The 20,503-nt window shown below is 61.6% G+C and overlaps 4 protein-coding genes across 4 annotated transcripts; all 4 read right to left on the reverse strand.

The window, feature by feature from the left end:
- Positions 1–185: 185 nt before the first annotated feature.
- CHLRE_12g505350v5 (uncharacterized protein) lies at positions 186–6,541 on the reverse strand. The gene is made up of 9 exons (XM_043068148.1): positions 6,314–6,541; positions 6,094–6,249; positions 5,840–6,008; positions 5,254–5,537; positions 4,812–5,005; positions 4,429–4,592; positions 3,800–4,051; positions 2,954–3,651; positions 186–2,809 (listed from the first exon to the last, which is right to left on the reverse strand). Exons 1-9 carry the CDS (start codon positions 6,413–6,415, stop codon positions 1,445–1,447), a joined length of 3,384 nt encoding a protein of 1,127 aa, XP_042918219.1. The 5' UTR covers positions 6,416–6,541; the 3' UTR covers positions 186–1,444.
- Positions 6,542–6,588: 47 nt separating this feature from the next.
- Positions 6,589–12,271, reverse strand: CHLRE_12g505300v5 (uncharacterized protein). The gene is made up of 13 exons (XM_043068147.1): positions 12,164–12,271; positions 11,966–12,097; positions 11,261–11,876; positions 11,069–11,164; positions 10,363–10,999; positions 9,798–10,098; positions 9,432–9,683; positions 9,079–9,255; positions 8,761–8,856; positions 8,490–8,621; positions 8,166–8,330; positions 7,843–8,017; positions 6,589–7,682 (listed from the first exon to the last, which is right to left on the reverse strand). Exons 1-13 carry the CDS (start codon positions 12,191–12,193, stop codon positions 7,054–7,056), a joined length of 3,438 nt encoding a protein of 1,145 aa, XP_042918220.1. The 5' UTR covers positions 12,194–12,271; the 3' UTR covers positions 6,589–7,053.
- A 49-nt stretch (positions 12,272–12,320) lies between these two features.
- CHLRE_12g505250v5 (uncharacterized protein) lies at positions 12,321–15,763 on the reverse strand. The gene is made up of 9 exons (XM_001690762.2): positions 15,379–15,763; positions 15,220–15,295; positions 14,809–14,941; positions 14,362–14,694; positions 14,001–14,219; positions 13,603–13,818; positions 13,282–13,442; positions 13,084–13,171; positions 12,321–12,931 (listed from the first exon to the last, which is right to left on the reverse strand). The coding sequence occupies exons 1-9, from the start codon at positions 15,446–15,448 to the stop codon at positions 12,848–12,850; spliced, it is 1,380 nt and encodes a 459-aa protein (XP_001690814.1). The 5' UTR covers positions 15,449–15,763; the 3' UTR covers positions 12,321–12,847.
- A 122-nt stretch (positions 15,764–15,885) lies between these two features.
- On the reverse strand, positions 15,886–20,461 carry CHLRE_12g505200v5 (uncharacterized protein). The gene is made up of 9 exons (XM_001690761.2): positions 20,196–20,461; positions 19,605–19,756; positions 19,234–19,383; positions 18,688–18,783; positions 18,255–18,350; positions 17,909–18,034; positions 17,465–17,689; positions 17,028–17,148; positions 15,886–16,818 (listed from the first exon to the last, which is right to left on the reverse strand). Exons 1-9 carry the CDS (start codon positions 20,353–20,355, stop codon positions 16,604–16,606), a joined length of 1,341 nt encoding a protein of 446 aa, XP_001690813.1. The 5' UTR covers positions 20,356–20,461; the 3' UTR covers positions 15,886–16,603.
- Positions 20,462–20,503: the final 42 nt, after the last annotated feature.

Below are 20,503 nucleotides of genomic sequence, written 5' to 3' on the forward strand. Positions count from 1 at the left end.
GGGCTACCCCAGCAACCTTCAATGCGCGAGCGAAGGGTCAGGATGCCTCTGGAACCCAGCTGCCTGACCTGACCCACCGCCCCAGCTGCCTGCGCTAGGCAACTATCCCACCCTCCGCCTGGCCAGGCGTGACATGCAATGCGGTGCGTCAGTGTCTCGAATACCCCCCCTAGCCGCAAGACACAGGACAGTTGGAATTACAACATTTGCAGCTGCAGTCCCAGGGCCTGCGTGAGCTCACACACTCAAAATGCATATAATGGATGCACTCTCTACACCGAGCATTTGTCAAGTTGCTTGCCGTATAGGCTGTGTCGCAGCGCCTGTGATGCTCCCCTACCTTCGCAGTCCCCTTCGCAGTCTCCTCCTTAATGCTGGGCCCTCCCGCATCCAGCGCGCCAGTTCAACAGTACCAGTATACAGTTGTGAATACGTTTGCCTCCTTGTCGTCCCTATAGCCCGTCATCCAACATGGTCGTGTACAGGCGCACCAAGAGCGCAGCCGCATCGCCCGCTCAGCCTGAGGTCCTTTAACAGCGCACCAGTCAATGAAACCCGAATATGCACCGCCGAGGTGTGCCTCTTCTGTGCCCGGGCTTTATCATGAGCGTAGCACTCGTGCGCCTCGTGACACGTCAACCATCAAGTTATTCGTGGCACAAACTGTCAACCACCCGCTGTCCATCTCACACGCCACAGTTGCCTGCGCCCGTTCACGTCACGTACACACACATACTCAGGTCCTTCACCCTGAATGCTACCAGAACACGAACGTAACCCCCGCGATTCCCACAGGGCGCCAGGTCTGCACACCCTTTATCTGTCTGAAAGGAAACGCAACTGAGTCAATGACCTCCGCCGCTTCCGTCGCTTTACGCTACGAATACGGGCATGGACGGGACCACGACTCCACTCCGACAGGCAGGGGAACTCTGCCTTGCCTACCATCAGCCGCCCCAATCATCATCGAAGCATGAAAAACGCGCACAAATTGAGTTCAATGCTGTCGAATTTGCAGTTTTCTCCAGTACATCACCTCCTAGGAGGCCGACCGGGATCAAACAGATGCGGCGCCGGGCGTTGGGTGGCAAGCGACAAACAACGCAGCTAGCGGGCGCAGGGCCATTCAGCCAAACCGCCCACCATACCCACACCGGCGCCAACACCAGAGCCACGGAACACCACCACACCTCTGCCCCACCCCACTGCAGCGACCTGTACAGCCAGCTGTAACTGCCGACGTGTGTGCTTGCCTTGCCGAGAGCCTGCTCACGCATGAATTGTGGGCGGTGCTGCCTCACCTCCCCACGCAGTTCCGTATTCCTAATCTCCGGTCCTAATAAATATGTGTAGGTCACCTGCGTGCGATTGCGGTGCCGGTGCGGCCCGCCCGCATCGCCTGCTCCTGCCCTGGGGGCGCCTCACGGCGCTCCGCTCACGCAGCTCATACCGTGCCGTTGGCGGCTGCCACGCGCGGCGACAGTTTGGAGCCTGCACGTGCATTGGGGCCGCCACTGACGGTGCGGGCGCCGCCGCTGACGGTGCGGCTGCCGCTCGAGGCGGTGCGGTCGCCGGGCTTGCCCGACAGCGTACGGCCGGTGGAAGCATGTACGCGGGTGCCGCGCAGGCAGTTCTCGGGGAGCACCTTGGACAGCCAGCGCGTGAGCAGCGACAGCGGGATAGTGCCGAAGCCGATGGCGACGGTTGCAAGCCACTCCTGCCAGTTGAGGCGGTTGACCTTGAAGAACTTGTTGTTGATGAAGGGCACGTTGATGATGATGACCTGGAACACAACCGTGATCGCGATGACGGAGCAGAAGATGGGGTTGGTGAACAGGCCCACAAAGATGGTGTACTCGTCGTTGATGCGACGCGCGTTGATCTCGTTGAAGATCTGGCAGAAGATGAAGGCGTTGAAGAGGCAGGACAGCACGTGGATGTACTCGTCATGCATGTGCGTCTCGTAGTCGCGCTTCATCTTGGTGTCGGCGTCCTGGTACTGGCTGTGCCACACGCAGCCGGGGTTGCCGGTCGCGCCAGGGTTGGGGCGGTCGTAGTCGCACATGGCCGTGCGCGGGTCCTCCGGCACCGTCTTGATGGTGCTGCTGCTGTTCTGCCACAGCGGGTACAGCATGCAGGCGGGGCTCTGGATGCTCACGCGGCCGACGGCGGTGTCGTAGTAGGGGAAGCCGCACTCCAGCATCTGGTTGCAGGTTTGGGTGCTGTTGATGTATCCGCTCAGCTCGCTCATGCACTCGCGCTTCCACCAGTCCTCGCGGCCCTCAATGTCGTAGCGGCCGTTGTACTTGGCGCCGTTCAGGAACACGGGCATGCCGTACAGGATGAGGAACATCCAGAAGATCTGGTAGAAGCCCTGCACCAGGATGTGCTTCCACATGATGCGCGTGATGAGGTTCTCGTTGCGCCCGTACGGCTTCATCAGCAGCAGCTCCGGGTTGGGGTCCTCCGTGGCCAGCGCCAGCGCGCCCATGGTGTCCATGATCAGGTTCACCCACAGCAACTGCAGCACGTTCAGGGGCTCCTGGCCGCCGATGACGGCGCCGAAGAAGGCAATGACCAGCGCCACGAAGTTGACGGTGAGCTGGAACATGAGGAACTTGCGGATGTTGGTGAACACGGAGCGGCCCCACAGCACCGACTTGACGATGGAGCTGAAGTTATCATCCAGAATCACAATGTCGGCCGCCTCCTTGGCCACCTCCGTGCCGGCAATGCCCATAGCCAGACCCACATCGCTCTCCTTGAGCGCGGGCGCGTCGTTGGTGCCATCGCCCGTCACGGCAACAACCTGTGAGCGAGAGGTAACAAGCCGTTGGTGTCAGAACTAGCAGGCTCACTCCGTTGTCTCTCATTTCGGATACGCGGAGCTTGGCACCGCCTATGCGCTGCCTGGCCCCCGCCCCATCCAGGCCCCCATCAATCCCAAACTCACGTCGCCGTGCTGCTTCAGCATGGACACCAGCGTCAGCTTGTCCTCGGGCGAGGAGCGCGCCAGCACGCGCAGCTTGGGCAGCAGCGGCAGCAGCTCCTGCGCCGCCATCTTGCGGAAGTCGGGGCCCTCCATGGCGACGGCGTCCTCGGTCAGGATGCCGCACTCGCGTGCAATGTGCTGCGCGGTGTGGATGTTGTCGCCAGTCACCATGCGCACAGTGATACCCGCGCGCTGGCACACGCGCACCGCCTCCGGCACCTCCTTGCGCACGGGATCCTTGATGCCCACAATGGCCAGGGCCACCAGGTTGCGGTCCAGGTTGTCGCTGTCCTCAAAGAAATCGGCGGGGCGCGAGTCGTCAACGAGCGGGTAGTCCGTGTAGGTGAGGCAGATGCAGCGCAGGCCGCGCTTGGCCATGCCCGTCACCACCTCCACCAGCTTCTCGCGCTCCGCGTCGCCCATCTGCACGATCTGGCTGCCGTTGTACATGCTGGTGCAGCGCTTGAGCACCCACTCCGCAGCGCCCTTGTTGTAGTGGCGGAACTTGTCGGCGAATTTGACGCTGCAGGAGGCCATCTTCTTGGAGGAGGAGAAGCCAAACATCTTGTAGACGGACGCCTCGTACTCCTCGCGCACGGCGGTGTAGGTGCAGCCCCAGGTCTTGATCATCATGAGCAGCGCGCACTCTGTGCGGTTGCCTGGAGGCGGGCGGGAAGGGGAATACGTCGGATTTAGCGTGTGCGCAGCAGGCACAGCAGGAAAGGAAAAGGAGCAGCGCAGTTTATCCCGCTTGTATCTTCAGCCGCCCAGCAGCGGTCAGAACCCGATTTGCACCACCCGACTCACCGACAAAGTCCACCTTGGGGCCGGCCTCAATCACAAAGGCCTTGCTGTTCAGCGCGCAGTTGAGCTTCAGCTCGTCGCACACCTCGCGCGGCAGCTCGCTGGGGTCGGGCAGGTGGTCAAACTGCTGGCCCGCGAACCAGCCCTCCACCACCGTCATGCGGTTCTCCGTCAGCGTGCCGGTCTTGTCGGAGCAGATGGCGGTAGCGCCGCCCATGGTCTCGCAGGCCGCCAGCACGCGCACAAAGTTGTTGTCTGCGGGGCGTTCAGTTGCGCGTATGGAGGGCGCGTATGGAGGGCGCGTCAAGCATCAGGCCATGAATGAGGAACCTGTTGCGATTTCACGCCGCGCCCATGTGCCGCTGCCGCCGACCTGCCCTTTTGCGCTCTGCTTTCACCGCCCTAATCCTTTCACCCCCGCGCCCAGTCTGACTGTGCTCTGCCCACCAACCTTCAGCGCGCTGCGATGACTCCCACACCCACACCTTCCCCCGCCCCAAAATCCCCGCAACAAGCTTTCCCCGCCCTGGATCACCTCTCCATCCCCACCCCACGTTCTCACCCACACCCACGCCCAACCCAGACCCCATCTCCTCACTCTCCCCTGCTCTGCCCTTTCCGTTACGACTCACCCTTCATCATCTTCTTCATGCTGTACGCCAGCGAAATGGTCACGGCCAGCGGCAGGCCCTCGGGCACGGCCACCACAATGATGGTCACCGAGTACAGGAAGAACTGGATGGGGCCGTTCTGGTTGATCTTGCTGACCGGGAACCCGCCGTTGACCACGCACCACCTGGGCGGGCGGATCAGCAGACACAATTGCGCGAGCAGCGTGAGAACCAGCACTTGACCGTGCGCCGTGGTTGCGCTGGGTCCGAAAGCCTAGCCGCTTCGCCTCGTGCCCCCAGGGTGGTTCACGCCCCTGCTACATGTCAACGCCCTGCAACTCCATCGCAGAGCTCCGCCCCCTATCCGTTCCTCCGCTGTAACTCATTCTCGCATGACAACTCACTTGATGAGCAGCGCAGCGAAGCAGCAGATGGCGACCCCGAAACCGATTTTGCCGACCGTGCTGGCCACCCAGGTCAGCTTGACCTGCAGCGGCGTCTCGTCGTCTCCCGCCTCGCCCACCAGCGCCATGGTCTTACCCCACTCGCTGTTCTCGCCCACAGCCACGACCAGCAGCTTGCCGCTGCCCTCCGTGACCTGCAGAACAAACGGGGGCCAGACGTTTTAGAATGTGGTTGCAGTTCTTGTGGCCGTGCTCTACCTTTATACAAAATGTGGCCGAACACCATTCACTCTGCATCCGGCTCCTCCCGTCCGTTCATGCACATTCCATGCGACGAACCCGTACGGTGCGCCGGACCTTTACTAATTTACCTCTCCCCTCCCTTTCCCCAGCTCCTGGCGCAGGCTCACGCCGCCGCTGCCGCGCTGGGCGCCGCTCTCACCTGCGTGCCTGAGCGCACCCACGGGTCCTCGTCCGTGTTCTTCTTGATGGGGTCGGACTCGCCCGTCAGCGAGGCCTCGTCAATGACCAGGCCCTGGCAGTCAAAGCAGACGCCGTCCGCCACCACCTTGTCGCCCGTGTCCAAGAGGTATACGTCGCCTACCACCAGCTCCACGTTCTCCACCAGCAGTGTCTGGTGCCCGCGCACCACCTTCACCATAATTTTGTCCTTTTGCGCGTTCAGTTTCCGGAACTGCTTGTCCTTCTGATAATCGTTTCCAGCGCCTGTGGGTCAGGGATGCGAGGCGGGCGCGGAGTGCGGTGAGCGAGCAGCTCGGAGTAGGGGAGGGGGAGTCCATGACGCGGTGCGGTGCGGGGAGCAGGACGGGCCGCAAGGAGTGCGGCTGCTGCCCTTCGAAAACGACGACCAACACACGCGTTTCCCCATCGATGTCAAGCGCATCCTGAAAGCGTTCTTAACTTAGCATTAGCAATCCATACAAGTATCTTTCAGGGCTTGGACATGGCTGACACACGATGTTCCTTTCCTAGACCAGGCGCACAAGCTCCACAGCTCCTTCGCTTACCTACGGACACCACAAGGATGATAGCCACCCAAATGGCCACGCCCTCAATCCACTCTCCGTGCTTTCGCTGCTCGGGGATGGCCGCGCCCAGTGCTGTTGATACCGCCGCCGCAACGCACAGAATGATAATGACGGGGTCTTGAAGGTTCTCCCATACCAGCGAGAAGAACTGCGGGGGAAGAGTGTCAAGGGACTCGTTACCACATGCCCATATATGCGCAGCCCTGGCCCGGCCCCTTGGAAGTGCAACTCACCGACTTGGGCGGCGTTTCCTTAAACTTGTTGTGTCCGTAAGCCTCCGCGTGCGCATCTACTGTACTTGGGTCCAGCCCCTCGTGCAAACTTGTCGCCAGCTTTTTTGCAAGCCCTTGCGCACCGCCCAGGCCTTTAAGAGCGGCCATGTCCTTGCCCTGCAAAGAATACAGCCATTTAGAACGGCTGCGGGCGTGGGCACAACGGCCATGGGACTCTTACCTCATTCATCGTGAGCAGGTCGACAGGGTTCACGTCAAAGGGGCAAGGCGCAGGCTCCGGAGCCTCCACATCGCCTTTCCCTACTCCAGACTTGTCCGCCATTGTTTCAAGCTGCGCCACCCGCGACGACGGGGCGGTCGACTGCCCAATAAAGTTGTGTCGTTCTCGTTCTGAGTCTGTTCTAACTTATTGATCGAGTAACTTGTTATCTATGAAGGTAGTAAGCTGTAGAGAACTACTCGAGTGAGGAGTTCTCGAGGCTTAGTGGGACGGGATGGAGCCGTCGAAAACTTAGAGTTTGGAATGAGGGTCACTCCGGATTCCTCGGGCTACTTGTGTGTACAAAGGACTAGCGATGTTGTCTCATGTACGTGATGCACTGGGCGCCTCAGAGTACAACCCTTCTGAGGCCGGCCCCACGCCTGATGCACCGCAAATATTCCCTCGCCACGCGGCGGGCACCACAGTTTCACAGGCCAAACAACAGGAAACAACCACAGGCCTTGTTTATAACGCTGGTGGTCGCACGGCTGCCGCAGGAGTCATAAATTCATCCGCCGTGCGTCCGCCGGCCTTCCATGGACACACAAAGGTTTTGCCGTGCGGGCCTGCCCGACCAGAGCCAAGGCGCTGATGCGCTATCACACAAGTGCATGGTACCGCATACATCCATAACATAGTGGTGTGCAGCAATCTGAGATCACCCCGAGGGTCACATGCCACGCTAACTCTGCTCCTGCTCATTCTCCCCCAAAGAGAGGGTTGTTGAACACACGGCCTCCCTCCCGGGCCTGCGAGCCCACGGGTGTCCCGCTGTCGGCCCCCGCATCTGTGCCATCGGCCGGTGACTCCGCCGCGGCGCCGCTCCCGGCACTGCCAGTGCCACAGGCTGCTGCTGCTGCTGCTGCTGCTGCTGGCACCTGGAGCGTCACGCTCATGGCCAGGCACAACGAGGCGAGGTACCCTGGGCCCGCTGGCACGCGGCTGAGCACCGTGGCGTTCACCACCTCGCTCGCCTGCCGCTGCATGTCCTCCGCATCCAGGTTCTGAATCGTAACACTGAGTGTTGGTACCACCGTGTCCGCCCGCAGCGCCTCACGCCAGGGCACGCGGATTGCCACCTTGGTCACTGTGTCCGCGTTCAGGAAGCTGAGCAACAGGGTGCGCCCGCCGCCGATGCTGCCCGCGGAACTGCTGGTGGCGGCGCAGTCCTCGACCAGCGGCCGCTGCATACAGTTGTGTGTGAGCCAGCTGGCCTCCAGCTGCTGCGCCAGTCGCCACATGCGATGCAGCTGCCTGGTGATGGCCTCCATCCGCAGCGCCAGCTGCGCGCGGGGCACCTGGCAACTCAGCTCAGCAGCCGACGCGCCTGTGATAGGGGACAAACGGGAATGCATTAGCGATAACCTGCGTTAAGCGTTTGAGACGTGTCTCAATGAAGCAAACAACCCATACACGCTACCATCTTAGTGCGGCTTGGCTGCCCACTCAAGTTTTGATTACAGGTAGACTGCTCAGGCGTGGCTTACCCAGAGCCGCCTCCACGCTCGGCGCCAGGGCCCCGGGCTTGCAGGATCCCTCCAGTCGCTCCACCTGAATGCGGCACATGTCACTAGCCGCTGTGCATGTAACCCGGCATGAGCCACGGAAGATGAAGTTGAAGCTGCCATTGCTGTCCATGCTGGAGAGGTCTATCCGCATGGCCTGTGGAGTGTATCAGCCGGAGATCGATGCACGGTGGGTAGTTCGACCAGAAAGGTAGCAGGCTGCATCGGCAGCTGCCGTGGTACATTTGCTGCCAGCGCTTCAGCATACCGCACCCACGCAACTACTGAATACGGTAGCCACTTACGTGCAGCCCCAGCAGTGCCTCCACCTCCTCGCGCTTTGCCGCCACCTGCTTGACCAGCTCGCCCTCGCGGCCCGGCGTCATAGCTGACGAGCTGCTGCGCACGCTGAGGGCGGAGATGCGCGCCTCCAGCATGCTGCGCTCCTGCTCCAGCGTCTCCTTGGGCACCTGGAGGGAGCGGACAACAATGGGACAACGTGCCAGCAGGTTGCTGCACACCCAGATCAAAGCAAAGCGTCGCAAAACTTGCCAATCAACTGGCGGCCGCAGAGAACACACGCAGCGGCATGAAACGCAGCTAATCCAGGCTGTACATGCCGGACGCACCCGGTTCTGCTCGATGGCCTGGCGCTCGGCGCGCTCCTCCTCCAGGCGCTGCCGCCGCTGCGCGTTCTGTGCGCGCAATGCCTCCAGCCGCTGCAGGTGCGCCTCCATCACCTTCCGCCGCTGCAGCGCCGCCTGTCAGGAGTAGAGTATGCGCGCATACACGGAACGTCAGTTATTGCTCCATATCAGGAGGTGTGCGCGTGAGAGCGGCAGGGCCAAGGCCCTTGGTTGATGCTGGAAGGTGGCCCGGCCCGAGTGGCATGGCGCGCACCTCATGCTGGGCGTCGTCCTCGGCGCAGCGGTGCGCGATGGCGGCTGCGAGGGCCGTCTTGTCCTGTGTGCACTTGTTGAGGCGCTCCACGCCCGCCTGGATACAATTGGCACACACAAGGTCATAGATTCAGCACGTATGCAAGGTAGCGCCAGGTAACAACTGACGCGTTGCTGCATCGCATACACAGTCTTTACGCATATAATTCCGTGTGCTCTTTTATACATGGTCGTTACCGTAATTCGCCCATAACCCGGCAAGCATGGTTCAAGTATAGCCAGACGGGGCCCACAACCCCAGCCCCCGTGCAGCACGCACCGTCATGGCCGCAAGCTCCGTCTGCAGATTGGCCTTGCTGTTGCTCAGCTGTGACAGCAGCTCATCAAGCGAGTTGAGGTGCGTCTGCTTGATGGCCTTCACCGTGCGGATGCGGCACAGCTTTTTCAGGCTGATGAACTGCTCCTTGATTGTCTCCAGCTGCGCCGCCGGCACCGTCTGTCAAGCAGGAGTCACACGATCGCCCATTTAGCTAACGTAGCTTCACGTCCGTGGCATACGCATACCACGCGTGCCCCAAACCGGTACCAATTTACCAACAGCACACGCGTGCTCTCACTTAGGAAGACCCGCTCGGCGCTTTACGCGCGCTTCCTTGACCCCATCCAGCGTACCTGCACCGCTGCGAACAGCTCGGGGTTGCTGCCACTGAGCTCCGCCTCCAGCTGCTGCACACGGCTCTGCATGTTGGCCAGGCGGCTGGACACCTCCACCATCATGGCCTGGTAGGCCGTCACCTGCGGCGCCGTCACCACCGCCGCCTCGTACACCTCCGCCACCGTCTTGGGCGGCGGGTCCGATTGGGGCAGGTACGAGGTGCGGCAGACCTTGTCATTGAAGCTAACGTCGATGAAGGACAGGAACTCCTGCGCGTGGCGGAGGGGGCAGGTTTGGCGCGAAGGCAAGAGGGGGTGCAGCGGAACGGACTGCGGCGGCGTGGTGCCGCATGGTGAGGATACCGGTACTGCCTCGACTCGTACCTGGCAGGTAATCTGCGGTGCCGCCTGGCGCACCGGTGCCTCGGCTGGCTGCACCAGCCGCATCTGCGGCTGTTGCTGTGACAGGTTGACGGTCGGTTCGGGCGGCAGCTGGAAGGCGTCCAGTGACAGACCGCCGGCGTCAGCCAGCAGGTCGTTGCTGGTGCCGTTGGCGGCCTGGCCGCAGGGCGACATGCTCAGGTCCATGGACATGTTGGTGTTGTCCTGTGCCGCCAGGCGCCGCAGCTCCGCGGCGCTGCTGGACACCGCCGTGGCGTCGGCAAGACCACCACGTGTGCTCGGCCTGTGGGTGTGCCGTGTGGCAGCAAGGGCGCGCACTGGTTATGGAGCGACGCGTGAGAGTCAGCCGACTATGCGACGCAGGTGTTAACATGCCGATTAACGGAATCCCTACGCATTCTTGCATGTACAAGTTCTAAAGCCTTGCTTGTTTGCGCATTCTCGCACGCATGGCAGTAATGCTGCCCTCGTGGGCACATCTGAAACAAGTGCAGCGCGTGGTGTCGACCCTCACTGCTTGCGCTTATCAATCACAACGTCCGCGCACCTGAGCACGGGGGCTGCAGACGGTGGCGCCTGCCGATTACGCATGAACCGGTCATATGCCGCCTTATGGTTGGTCGTGTCCGCCAGCAGCTGCGCGGTGGCATTGCCGCCCGTCGCCAGCAGCTGCGTGGTCGGGCCCAGCAGCATGGTCGTCTCGCCCCCGCCCGCCCCACCGGCTGCAGCCGCCCGGCGGCCGCCTGGCGCCAGCACCCTGTTGCTGGCCACACTGAGGCGGCCGCGGTCATAGTTGTTGCCGGCGCCGGGCAGGCGCCAGGCGTCGGTCTGGTCGTCCTCCAGCAGCTTGGTGGTGTTGTCAAGGAACGGCGTGTTGTGCGGCAGCGGCGCAGGCACGTGCATGGGTACCTGGAACGGCTGCGTCATTAGGTGCGGCTGCGGGTTGGAGCCCTGGCGGCCGAGCTGCTGTGGCGCCGCAGCCGGTGCGCCCAGGCTGGGCCCCGCACTGATATCCATGTCGCTTTGGGTGTCACGTGCTGAGGCAGCGGCGCTGGGCCCAGCGCCTGTGTGTGCTGTGCCCGCCTGGCCACGCCCCGGCGATCCAGCTGCCCCGGCCCCCGTGCGTGCTGCGGTGATCGCAGCCAGCGCGCGTGTAACGGCGCCGTGCTGACCGTAGTGCTGGCCTGTGAGGTTGGTCACGGCACAGCGCACGTTTGCGCAATAGTCTGGAGGTAAGGGTGTTGCAGGCTCACCTCCGGTGTGGCCATCCTTGATGGCCTTGGTGAGGTCACCGGTGGTCGTGCCACCGTACACATGGTTGTAGGTCTGCTCGCCCATAACAGCGCGGCCTGAAAGAGCGCGGGCGGGCCGGCTCAGTGTCACTGAAGGAGTGGATGGAGCGCTGTCCGTAGCGCATTGCGAAACTACACCAACATTACACTCACCGAAGCTGACCTCCAGCGTGTCATCTGCGCCGGGGGTGAAGCCCCAGCGGTTGCGCACCTCGTCGTCATCACCACCGGACCCGCCCCGCTGCATCTCACGAAGGACGTACGGGCTAATGGGCGACGGCGCCCCCAGTCCATCGCCTGCAGCACCCGCCTTGGCGACCTCGCCAGTTAGGGGCGACTCCGGCACGCCACCGCATGCTGCCACGCCGCCGCTAACTGCATCTGCAGCTGCGTACTCCTCCTCGTCCTCTTCCACCAACGTGGATAGGTTCGGGACGTTCATGGTGATGTTGCGTGTGAAGTCTGCGTGGTGGTACTGCTGCTGGTGCTGTGCGGGTAGCAGCGCCCCGGCAAGGCCCGGATGCCCTGCGGCTTGCGCCATCGCTGCAGCCATGTGGCCCTGCTCAAAGCTGTTGTTGGTTAGGTCCATCGATAGCGGTGACAGCGCGCCGGGGCTCGGCAGCACGGCCGGCGGCTCAGCAGAGTGGCCGCCGTATAGCTGCGCCGGGGCCAATGTGTCCGTAGCTCCCGCTGCAGCACTGATACCGGCGGGGTCCAGGGGGCTGGGCACCCGAAGCTCGAGTGAGTTGCGGTCATCGCGCGAGAAATCCTGCGACCGGTCATAGAAGGCTCGGTTGATACTGGTTCCCTCTGGACATTACTGTTCCGTCGAAGTTGTTGTGGTTGAGTTATGCTCACCTCCTTGAAGATGTGCTTAGTCTCAAGCTCGTCGTCCGGGGCGAAGCTCACGCGGCGTTCGCGCAAGTTCTTCCTCTTAGCGGCCTTGACAGCTGCGTCCTCATTCTCCTTGTTAGGCCGCTTCCTCAGAATCTACAGTCAGCGAAAGGCTGTGAGCGTGTTGCTGGCTGTCAACATTTGTGCAAGCGACCGACGCACCGAGTTAGGGGTACGCGACGCTGCCTGCATTCTCCAATTCCGTTTCTAACGTCAAGCAAACGATGATGGGGAACGGAGCCTCGGTCAACGCAGAAGAACGCTATTCAATACTGACATCCTTCTGGGGCATCAGTAAGGCATTCACGTAGCTTTGTTGTAATCAATATAATAAAAATCACTCTGAGGTAGCGGGCAGTGCACAACTCGCATGAAACGAGTTGCTGCTCCGAAGGCCGGATCCAAGAGTCCGTCGCCCCAGGGCTCGCCGGCCCCGTTGATGAGTCTCCAACAAATGCATGCTTACACATACACTGAATACTTCTTAACTGAACGACACTTATTTCACTCCATGACACGCCTCCACCCGCGCATCCGCATTCCTCAGCACGACCTTCCGCTTCACCCATCCATACAGGTGGTGCGCGGCGCACTTGCGCGGCTGCTGCCGCGTAACGCCGGCTATCGATTCACGGCTACCACCTTAAGTGTCCACCAGCCCAGGGCCGCCCAGCATGAACCACCACCCAGGCACTACCTTCACCGCCAGCCAGCATGAGTACCCAATACATGCCCAGTAAACGCCTATCAAAGTACTGCTCATTGTAATGAATCCGAGGTAACAATGTTCACACGGCCAATTAGGGACGCACAGGCAAACTGATGCTGCTCCAGCACTCCAGCTCCTCACGAGCGACCGTTTGCTCCAGGGAACATCGTGCGCTGGAACTCGTGGTACTGTACCAGCCCGCTCCCGTCCTTGTCGAAGGTCTGCAGGGCATCCATAGGGCGGCAACAGCTTCTCAACTACGGCAGAATGCGGGTAAACCGCCAGACAATTCCGCTCCCTGCCTCCCACCAATGCGGGCGAAGGCCCAGGCCTCTGCCCAAATCCACATCCTGCCTGCGCCCGGCTCACTCACCGACATGATCTGCGCCACCACCGAGTCGGGCAGGAACACGCCCAGCGCAAAGAAGGCGTCACGGATCTCCTCCTTGGACAGCGCACCGCTGCGAAACGGTGATCACAGTGCCGGGTTGCAAGCATTGAAGATGCTGACACCAAGAGCCGGCTAGTTAAATGCATGCAAGGCGCACACAAGGACACAGCGCGCACGCACCTGTTGTCAACGTCCATGAACTGGAACGTGTCGTAGATGGGGTTGCCGGTGGCGCCCGCCAGCTGCATGCCGCGAGAGATGGCGTTAGCGCGCGCCTTGTTGATGGCGGCCGTCAGCGACTGCACCTCCAGCAGCTCCTGCGCGCGGTTGTACTTGCGGACCTGCGGGGTGCGCATTGCGGGGTGCAGGGTGTTACTTGCGAGCACATCGGCAGCAGTGGTGTTACTTGCGGCAGAGCCAATGCTGTATGTTGACAAGGACATCACGGTCTCTTCCATGGTGCACAGGTCAAGCGTCCGCAGCCTCTCGCCAGCAGCTCACCTGCTCCAGCGTGGCGCATATGTCCGGAACGCCCATGTACTTCTGCATGTACCGCGTGGAGAAGAGCTGGATGTAGCTGATGGCGTCCTTGGACCCCCAGTCGCCAGCCTCCAGGAAGCCCCGCTTGCGCTTGTCCAGGCGGTCCCACAGCCGGTGCGCCTGCTCCAGCGAAAAGCCCAACGACAGAGCAGCAGCCTCCAGCTCGCTCCGCGTGACCTGCACAATGTGAACACAGCAGCCAGCCACTCAAGCCGCGCCATGCACATTGCCACACCTGAAACATAAGATACAGCACGCAACACTCGCTGCACAGGGGCCTGCGTGCCTTCCGGGTCGCATGCAGCTGCATCACACCGCTCCCCCTCACAAGTGCTCTGCAGCGCCGTCCCTAACCTCACCTTGCCGTTCTTATCGCTGTCCATCTCATTGAACACCATCAGCGTCTGCCCGCGCGAGGCCTTGAAGGCCTGCGCCTGAGCCTGCGGCGAGGACGGCGACGGCACACCCAGCGGCACCTGGACGACCGTGCCGCTGGCGGTCCGCGCCATGCCCGTGCCCGGCCGCTCGCTGTCGCGCAGGTTGGAGAACGGGATCTTCACCCGCATATGCGCCGCCACCTGCAGGGTTGCGAAGCAGTGCCAGGTCAGCTGCTTTGACCTCTTGTATACGTGTCAGCGTTTGCACTGGGTGCGCTCATGAGCGTTGCTCCCAGAGCAACCACCTATCCCACACCCTAGTCGCATCGTTTTGCCTGCCCACCTGCGAAGAGCTGGGCAGCTGCGCGTTTGCCGTGGAGCCGGCGCGGCCGGGCGGCGGCAGCGTCGCCGACTGGCTGCTGCGGTGCAAGTTTGCTTCCGCGTCGCCCGTGGCAAACTGCCCTGTTCCTCCTGGCCCTGAAGCCGCAGCGCCTGACGGCGACTGGGCACCCATGTTCGCCATGAGAGCCGATAAGCTGGGGCTGTCTAAAGATGCCGCGAGGCGCGAGAAGCGCTCGCGCGGAGTTCGGTGTGTGGGCGTGGAAGGCTGTGACAGGGGGACGCCTGCTAGATTTGCTGAGGTGGATGCAGATGTGCGTGGCCGTAAGGACGCCTCCTGCGTGTGCAGCATGTCACAACATGATGGACGTCAGCACGTGCGTCTGCCGCTGCGTGACCCTCAAGCGGTGCCAACAGCACCCACAGTCACACAGCCTTCGGGAGCGCTCACCTTGCTTCGGTTGAAGGACAGGAAGCCTGAGGTTCGCGGCCTGTAGCTCGACCTGCCGCTAGAGTCGTAACCTGTTGGCGTTGCCATTCCGGACTGGGCCAGCGAACCGCCGACCTGCAGTGTCCCTTCATTCCTGTGAGCAGTTTGGACGACAGGCGACCGTATGTTCAACGTGGTTGCGTGCCCACGTGTACCGCAGGGGCGCTCAAACGAAAGCGGGCGCGCCCCGTAAATGTATATTTGCACCACAGCCGGCACGTTACTACTGCGCGTTACTACTGCAGCCCCAGGCTATAAACACGTGGGCGCAGTCACGCCAGAAACGGGAACCCCACACCCTGCACGGCGTGGGGGGACCCCAACGGCCGCCGGTGCCTGAAGGGCCATAGCGGCCACCCACTGGGCGCTCACCAGCCCACAGTGTATCCAGCTTTCGTAAGGCCCTCTGCCGCTGCATCATATGTCGTCGCTTCAACATTCTTCCGGTCTGCGCGGGTGGACGCATGGGCCGCATGAGCTCTTTGGTCGGCCCCACCAAGATTGTTTGCGCTACAAGCGTTTCTCACAAACCTTGTAGAGGTGAGATGTATGGGAGCACCGGGGCTGAGCCATCAAGCTTCTTGGAGGCGAGGAGAGCCATTGCTTATACGCCGCTGAACGAGCCTTTCGGGTGTACAGACGTTTTGTTTCCAGTTAAGGCATATCTGTATGCTTGCTCGCAGCCAGGTAGCGGCTGCCTTCTGTCTATAAAAGCTGGGCTGCAGGGCACTTCGCCAAAGCACCCTAGGAGGTCAGTAAGCTTATTCAATGATATGTATGGTTATGATAGCCATAGGCAAAACAGATAATACTGTGTGAACAGTCTGTGCGCCGAACAATGTGAGTTGATGGCGCTGTCCCAAGGTCTCAAAAGCTATCTAGACCAAGTATACTAGCTTCAGATATCAGTAATGATTCGAAATGCAGATTCCGGGGCCAGGTGGTGACTTCCGCGAGAATCCCCCTTCGAGCCATCTGCTCCCTCTTTTTGATGAGGAATACATCCGTGCTCCGTCGGGGCCTTCCGTCAGTGCACGCGCTTGCTTTCATTTACAAAACTTTAAAGCTTGTGTACTTGAAACACGTTGAATGGGTTTGGGAAGCCTTGCGATTTCACAGGTGCCCACCCCCTGCACCCAGGCACGTACGGCGCGAAACGGTACCCTGTGGACACAGGGTACCGTTTCCCTCGGTGTCCCCATCAAAGCCGCTCGGCGTTTGGAACACCATTCAAGTTGTGGGTGCACCGGGGTTGCGGCTGCCCTGACCTGTCCGGCGCGGAAGGGAGGCGAACTGATAGCCCCGCAAACTTGTACACTGTAGGCCTCAGCAGGACGTTCGGGATTGTACGCCACGCTGTACGCTCGTGTTGATGGTCAGTTGGTCACGATAAAGCCACAAAGCCTACATTTCAGAGTTACTTGCGCACGGCCTGAGTACCAGCCACACGGTTCACGGTTGCCCTGCTGGTATTCCCGATTTCCGGCCCAATCCTGCCATCCGTGCCTGCCATCCGCAGCCATCCCTCTGCGCCCTATTGATGTCTACCCAGCAGGCAACAGCTCTTCAACGTGCCCACGTCCGCGGCTCCGAGTGTTCGCGCCTGTACACATAACTTCAGTGCTCCTCACTGCACACACCTCTCTCATGAAATCATTCCCTTTCCATCTCCTCACTCTCACTCTCACGCTTAATAAAACACGCACACACCACTCCTGCCCCTACTAGCCCCTGACCCCTGCTCCCTCCAAACCGCTCAGTACTTTCTCCGCCCGCCACCCAGCTTGGGCTTCGGCCCGCCTCGTCCGCCGCCGCCCGCGCCCTCATCGTCGTCGTCCGCCTTCCGCTTGCCCTTCTTGCCCGCATCCGCCTCCTTCATTTGCATGGTGGCCAACCGCTGGGCGTCGCTGACGCGCTCCAGCAGCAACAGCACCTCCTCGCGCTCTGCCTGGAACTGCTCCATCTTGACACCTGCGGTAGTGCGGTCGCGTTTAGTTAAAAGATGGTCACATGATAGGCGGAGTGAGGGGTAGAAAGCGCTGAGAAGGCACGGACAGCTTATGAAACAAGAGCGTTTGGCACGAGAAGCGTAAGGGACCGCAAACAAATGCCACCAACCGCTACCGAACCGCGCAACACACGACACAACGCAACACTACACTACACAACACAATCAGCACCTGTGAGGTGCTCAATCTTCTGGAACAGCTCCACGTCGTACTGCGTCACAATGGTCACGGAACGGCCGCTGCGGCCGGCGCGGGCTGTGCGGCCCACCCGGTGCACATAGTCCTTGGAGTTCTGTGGGGGAGCAGGGTCCGGCCAGGATCGCGAGGGTCAGCAGGAGCAGGCAGGGGCAGGCAGGTGAAAATCAGGCGGGCCGGGTCCCGATGCGGCTCCTTGGTTGCCGGTGCCGTATCAGCACCGTCGTACACAGAGCACATACACGCTATACTGCACGCACGCACACCCGCGGTGTCAATCCCCTTCCAAGTGTGCATTATCAGCACACACACACACACACATACACACAAAACACAATACAACACACAACACACAAAACAACACATACACACACATGCCGTGCACGCGGCCGCGCACACGCGCTCTCTCTGACCTGCGGCACGTCGAAGTTGATGACGACGTCCACGGACGGGATGTCCAGGCCGCGCGAGGCCACGTCGGTGGCCACCAGGATGTTGCGCTCGCCGCTCTTGAACTTGTTGAGTGCGCCCAGGCGTTTGGGCTGGCTCATGTGGCCGTGGATGGGTACGGCGCCGAAGCCCAGGTTGCGCAGCAGCAGCGCGATGCGGCGCGTGGACTCGCAGGTGCGCGTGAAGATCTGAGGGGTGGGGGCGGGTGGGGGGACAGGGGGTACTTCATTCCTTTCCCAAAGCAAACCATTGCAAACTCAGAAGGGAAGGGGGGGGCGAGGTGTGAGGTGAAGGTTGGAGAGGGGCGAGCTGTGAGCAGGAGGCAACCAGGTTTGGTGTAGCATGCAGTAATGTGGTGAAGACCCGGATTGTTCTTGACCCCCGCGCCTCGAAACCGCAACCCTCACCATGAATGTGCTGCCGCTGAGCTCGTTGATGACGTAGGCCAGGTAGCAGTCCTTGTACTTGGCGGGGATAAACACGTACTGCTGCCGCAGCGTGTCCACTGTGCTGTACTTGTGAGCCACCTCGATCTGCAAGTGTGCGTGCGTGTGCAAAAGCATTACGGGTGGGGTGGCGCATACGGCCCCGGGCACAAGCGTGCTAGAGATTGGGGGTGCAAGAATAGGTCGTGCAGCCGCAGGCAGCCCCCAGACCGCATTGTCCTCAACCCGCAGTCTGTAAATGAAATGGTGGAAACCCCCAAGTGACACCATTCCGTCTTGCACGGACCGGCTACCTCCCCCCCCTCACCTTGACCGGCTTGTCCAGGCATGCGCGCTGCAGCTTCTGCACCTTGTTGGTCATTGTGGCGCTGAACAGCTGCGTGCGCCGCTCGCGCGGGATCACCTGCGCAGCCATGCGCCCACAGTGCGAATTGAATTGCCATCAAGACGTGTGGCTCGCACTCACGCCCACTGCACCCCGGTTCCGTCCTGGCTCCGCACAGGTCCACCCAGGTCCATTTGGTTCGATTGCCTATGCCCTACTCACGCCACTGCTTCCCCCACCCCCTGCACCTTCCGTGTCTCCCGAAGCCGCCCCCTGGCACCCACCAGCCCACCACTTCCCCAATAACAACCCCGCCCAACGCCTACCCCCTTCCCCCAAACCCCCATCCCTCCATCTTTCTCCCACCCACACCACCCGCCCCCCGTACCCGCCCCCACCCCTTCCGCTCGCCCACCTTCAGGATCTGGTCTATCTCCTGCTCGAAGTCCATGTCCAGCAGCTTGTCGGCCTCGTCCAGCACCAGGTGCTTGAGCTGCTTCAGGCTGAAACCCTGCAGGAGGAGGGAGGCAGCGGGGGGGGGGTCCAGGCATGGCCAGCCAAGAGAAGCAACGTCGAAACGGCGCTGAAGGGGTTGGTGAGGGGAGGGTAGAAACTGCCACGCCCGTAACTATTGGAACCCAGAGGGGAGCGGCATCCACGCGGTAAACCTGCACAGACCGATTCGTGAGGCTGCTTCTCCTTCCTCTCTCACCCCTTGTCCTCTCTCCCGCCCACCGCACTGCATGTCGCGTCACACACCCCTGAGTCTCGATTCATTTGGGACTGGCTCCGAGTACCCCGACGCCCCCTCCCCTTCCTTGTCAAATCATAGGCCACGCTCTCCTCCTCGCTCTTTGCATAGGCCACGCTCTCCTCCTTGCTCTTTGCATTGGGTTCGCTTTAATTTGGACTGGTATCTGCACCCGCCACCCCGCCCCCACCCCCCACCACCCCCGCGCACCTTGGTGTTGGACAGGTGGTCCACCACACGTCCGGGCGTGCCCACCAGCACGTGCGGCCGCTTGGCCAGCGCTATGGCCTGAGCCATCATGTCAATGCCGCCTACCAGCACACAGCTCTTCACGCCGATGCCACTGCCCAGAGCCTCCACCTGCAGCAGTGCAGCGCGCAGGTTGGGGTGCGGTTGGCAAGGGGGCGGCGGTGGGCATGGCCGCGGGCAGGGGCGACGGCAGCCGAGCATTGGCGCGGCACCCTGTCATGTTGCGCGGTCTGCAAGCTTGCCACCCGTATCCCATATCCGCCCTAGCAGGACACCGGGCGACCCACCGCTGCCGCTCAGACCCACACTGCGCCTGCTCCCAAGCAACCCACCTGCTCCGCAATCTGGATGGCCAGCTCGCGCGTGGGCGACAAGATGAGCGCGAAGTGCTCCTGCGGCTTGTCCATGAGCGCCTGCAGGATGGGCAGCGAGAACGCGCCCGTCTTGCCGCTGCCGGTCTGGGCCAGACCAATGACGTCCTGGCCTGTGTGTGCGTGTTTGGGCGTGCGTGTGAGTGTCAGACGGGTGGTCAAGGCAAAGGGTGAGAGTGGAGATGGGTTGAAGAGGATGGCGCGGGGCTTCGTGCGAGGGCTCCGGCGTGAGCTGTGGTGGAAGCTCGTTTCAGGAGGGGGCGCAGGGCCAGGCTGAAGCGTTGTGGCCGTTGGCGGTCTGGCAGCGGTGGTGTTGGCGCGTGGTGCTTACGGAAGGTGTCTACAAAGCGTTGTGTGCCCCTAGGCACCGTGCCTGCCCCCAACCCCATAGCCACCAGCTCGTTCTGCGCTAATGGGCTCGCAGTACACCGCTTGACTTCCTGTCGCGACAGCGGCCGCGCCAAGTCGCAATCCTTGGGTGCCTTGGCGGTGCCGGGCGTGCAACAACCCTGGCCGACTCGACCGCCCCCAGGCCGGACAGAGCTTTCGCACCTGCCAGCAAGTGAGGAATAGCCTGCTCCTGGATGTGACTCGGCGCCTTCCAGCCCAGCCCTGCCGCCGCCTCGGCAAGCTGAGTGCAGATGCCAAGCTTCTCGAAGGCGGCTATCGCCGCCGCTCGCTCCGCATCCGTAAGTTTATCTGGACCACCCATGATGCTATGCGGGGGATTGAAGTAGCAACGAGACGCGAAAAGCGCAAACGAGCGACCTTTGGACTTCACAACCAACGATAGGCCCTCTTATAAGTACGCAAACTACAAGTACGATCTTGGTATGCCTTGCAAAGTCAAAACGGTGGAG

The sequence above is a fragment of the Chlamydomonas reinhardtii genome, chromosome 12, assembly GCF_000002595.2.
Source record: "Chlamydomonas reinhardtii strain CC-503 cw92 mt+ chromosome 12, whole genome shotgun sequence".
NCBI classification, from domain to species: Eukaryota; Viridiplantae; Chlorophyta; class Chlorophyceae; order Chlamydomonadales; family Chlamydomonadaceae; genus Chlamydomonas; species Chlamydomonas reinhardtii.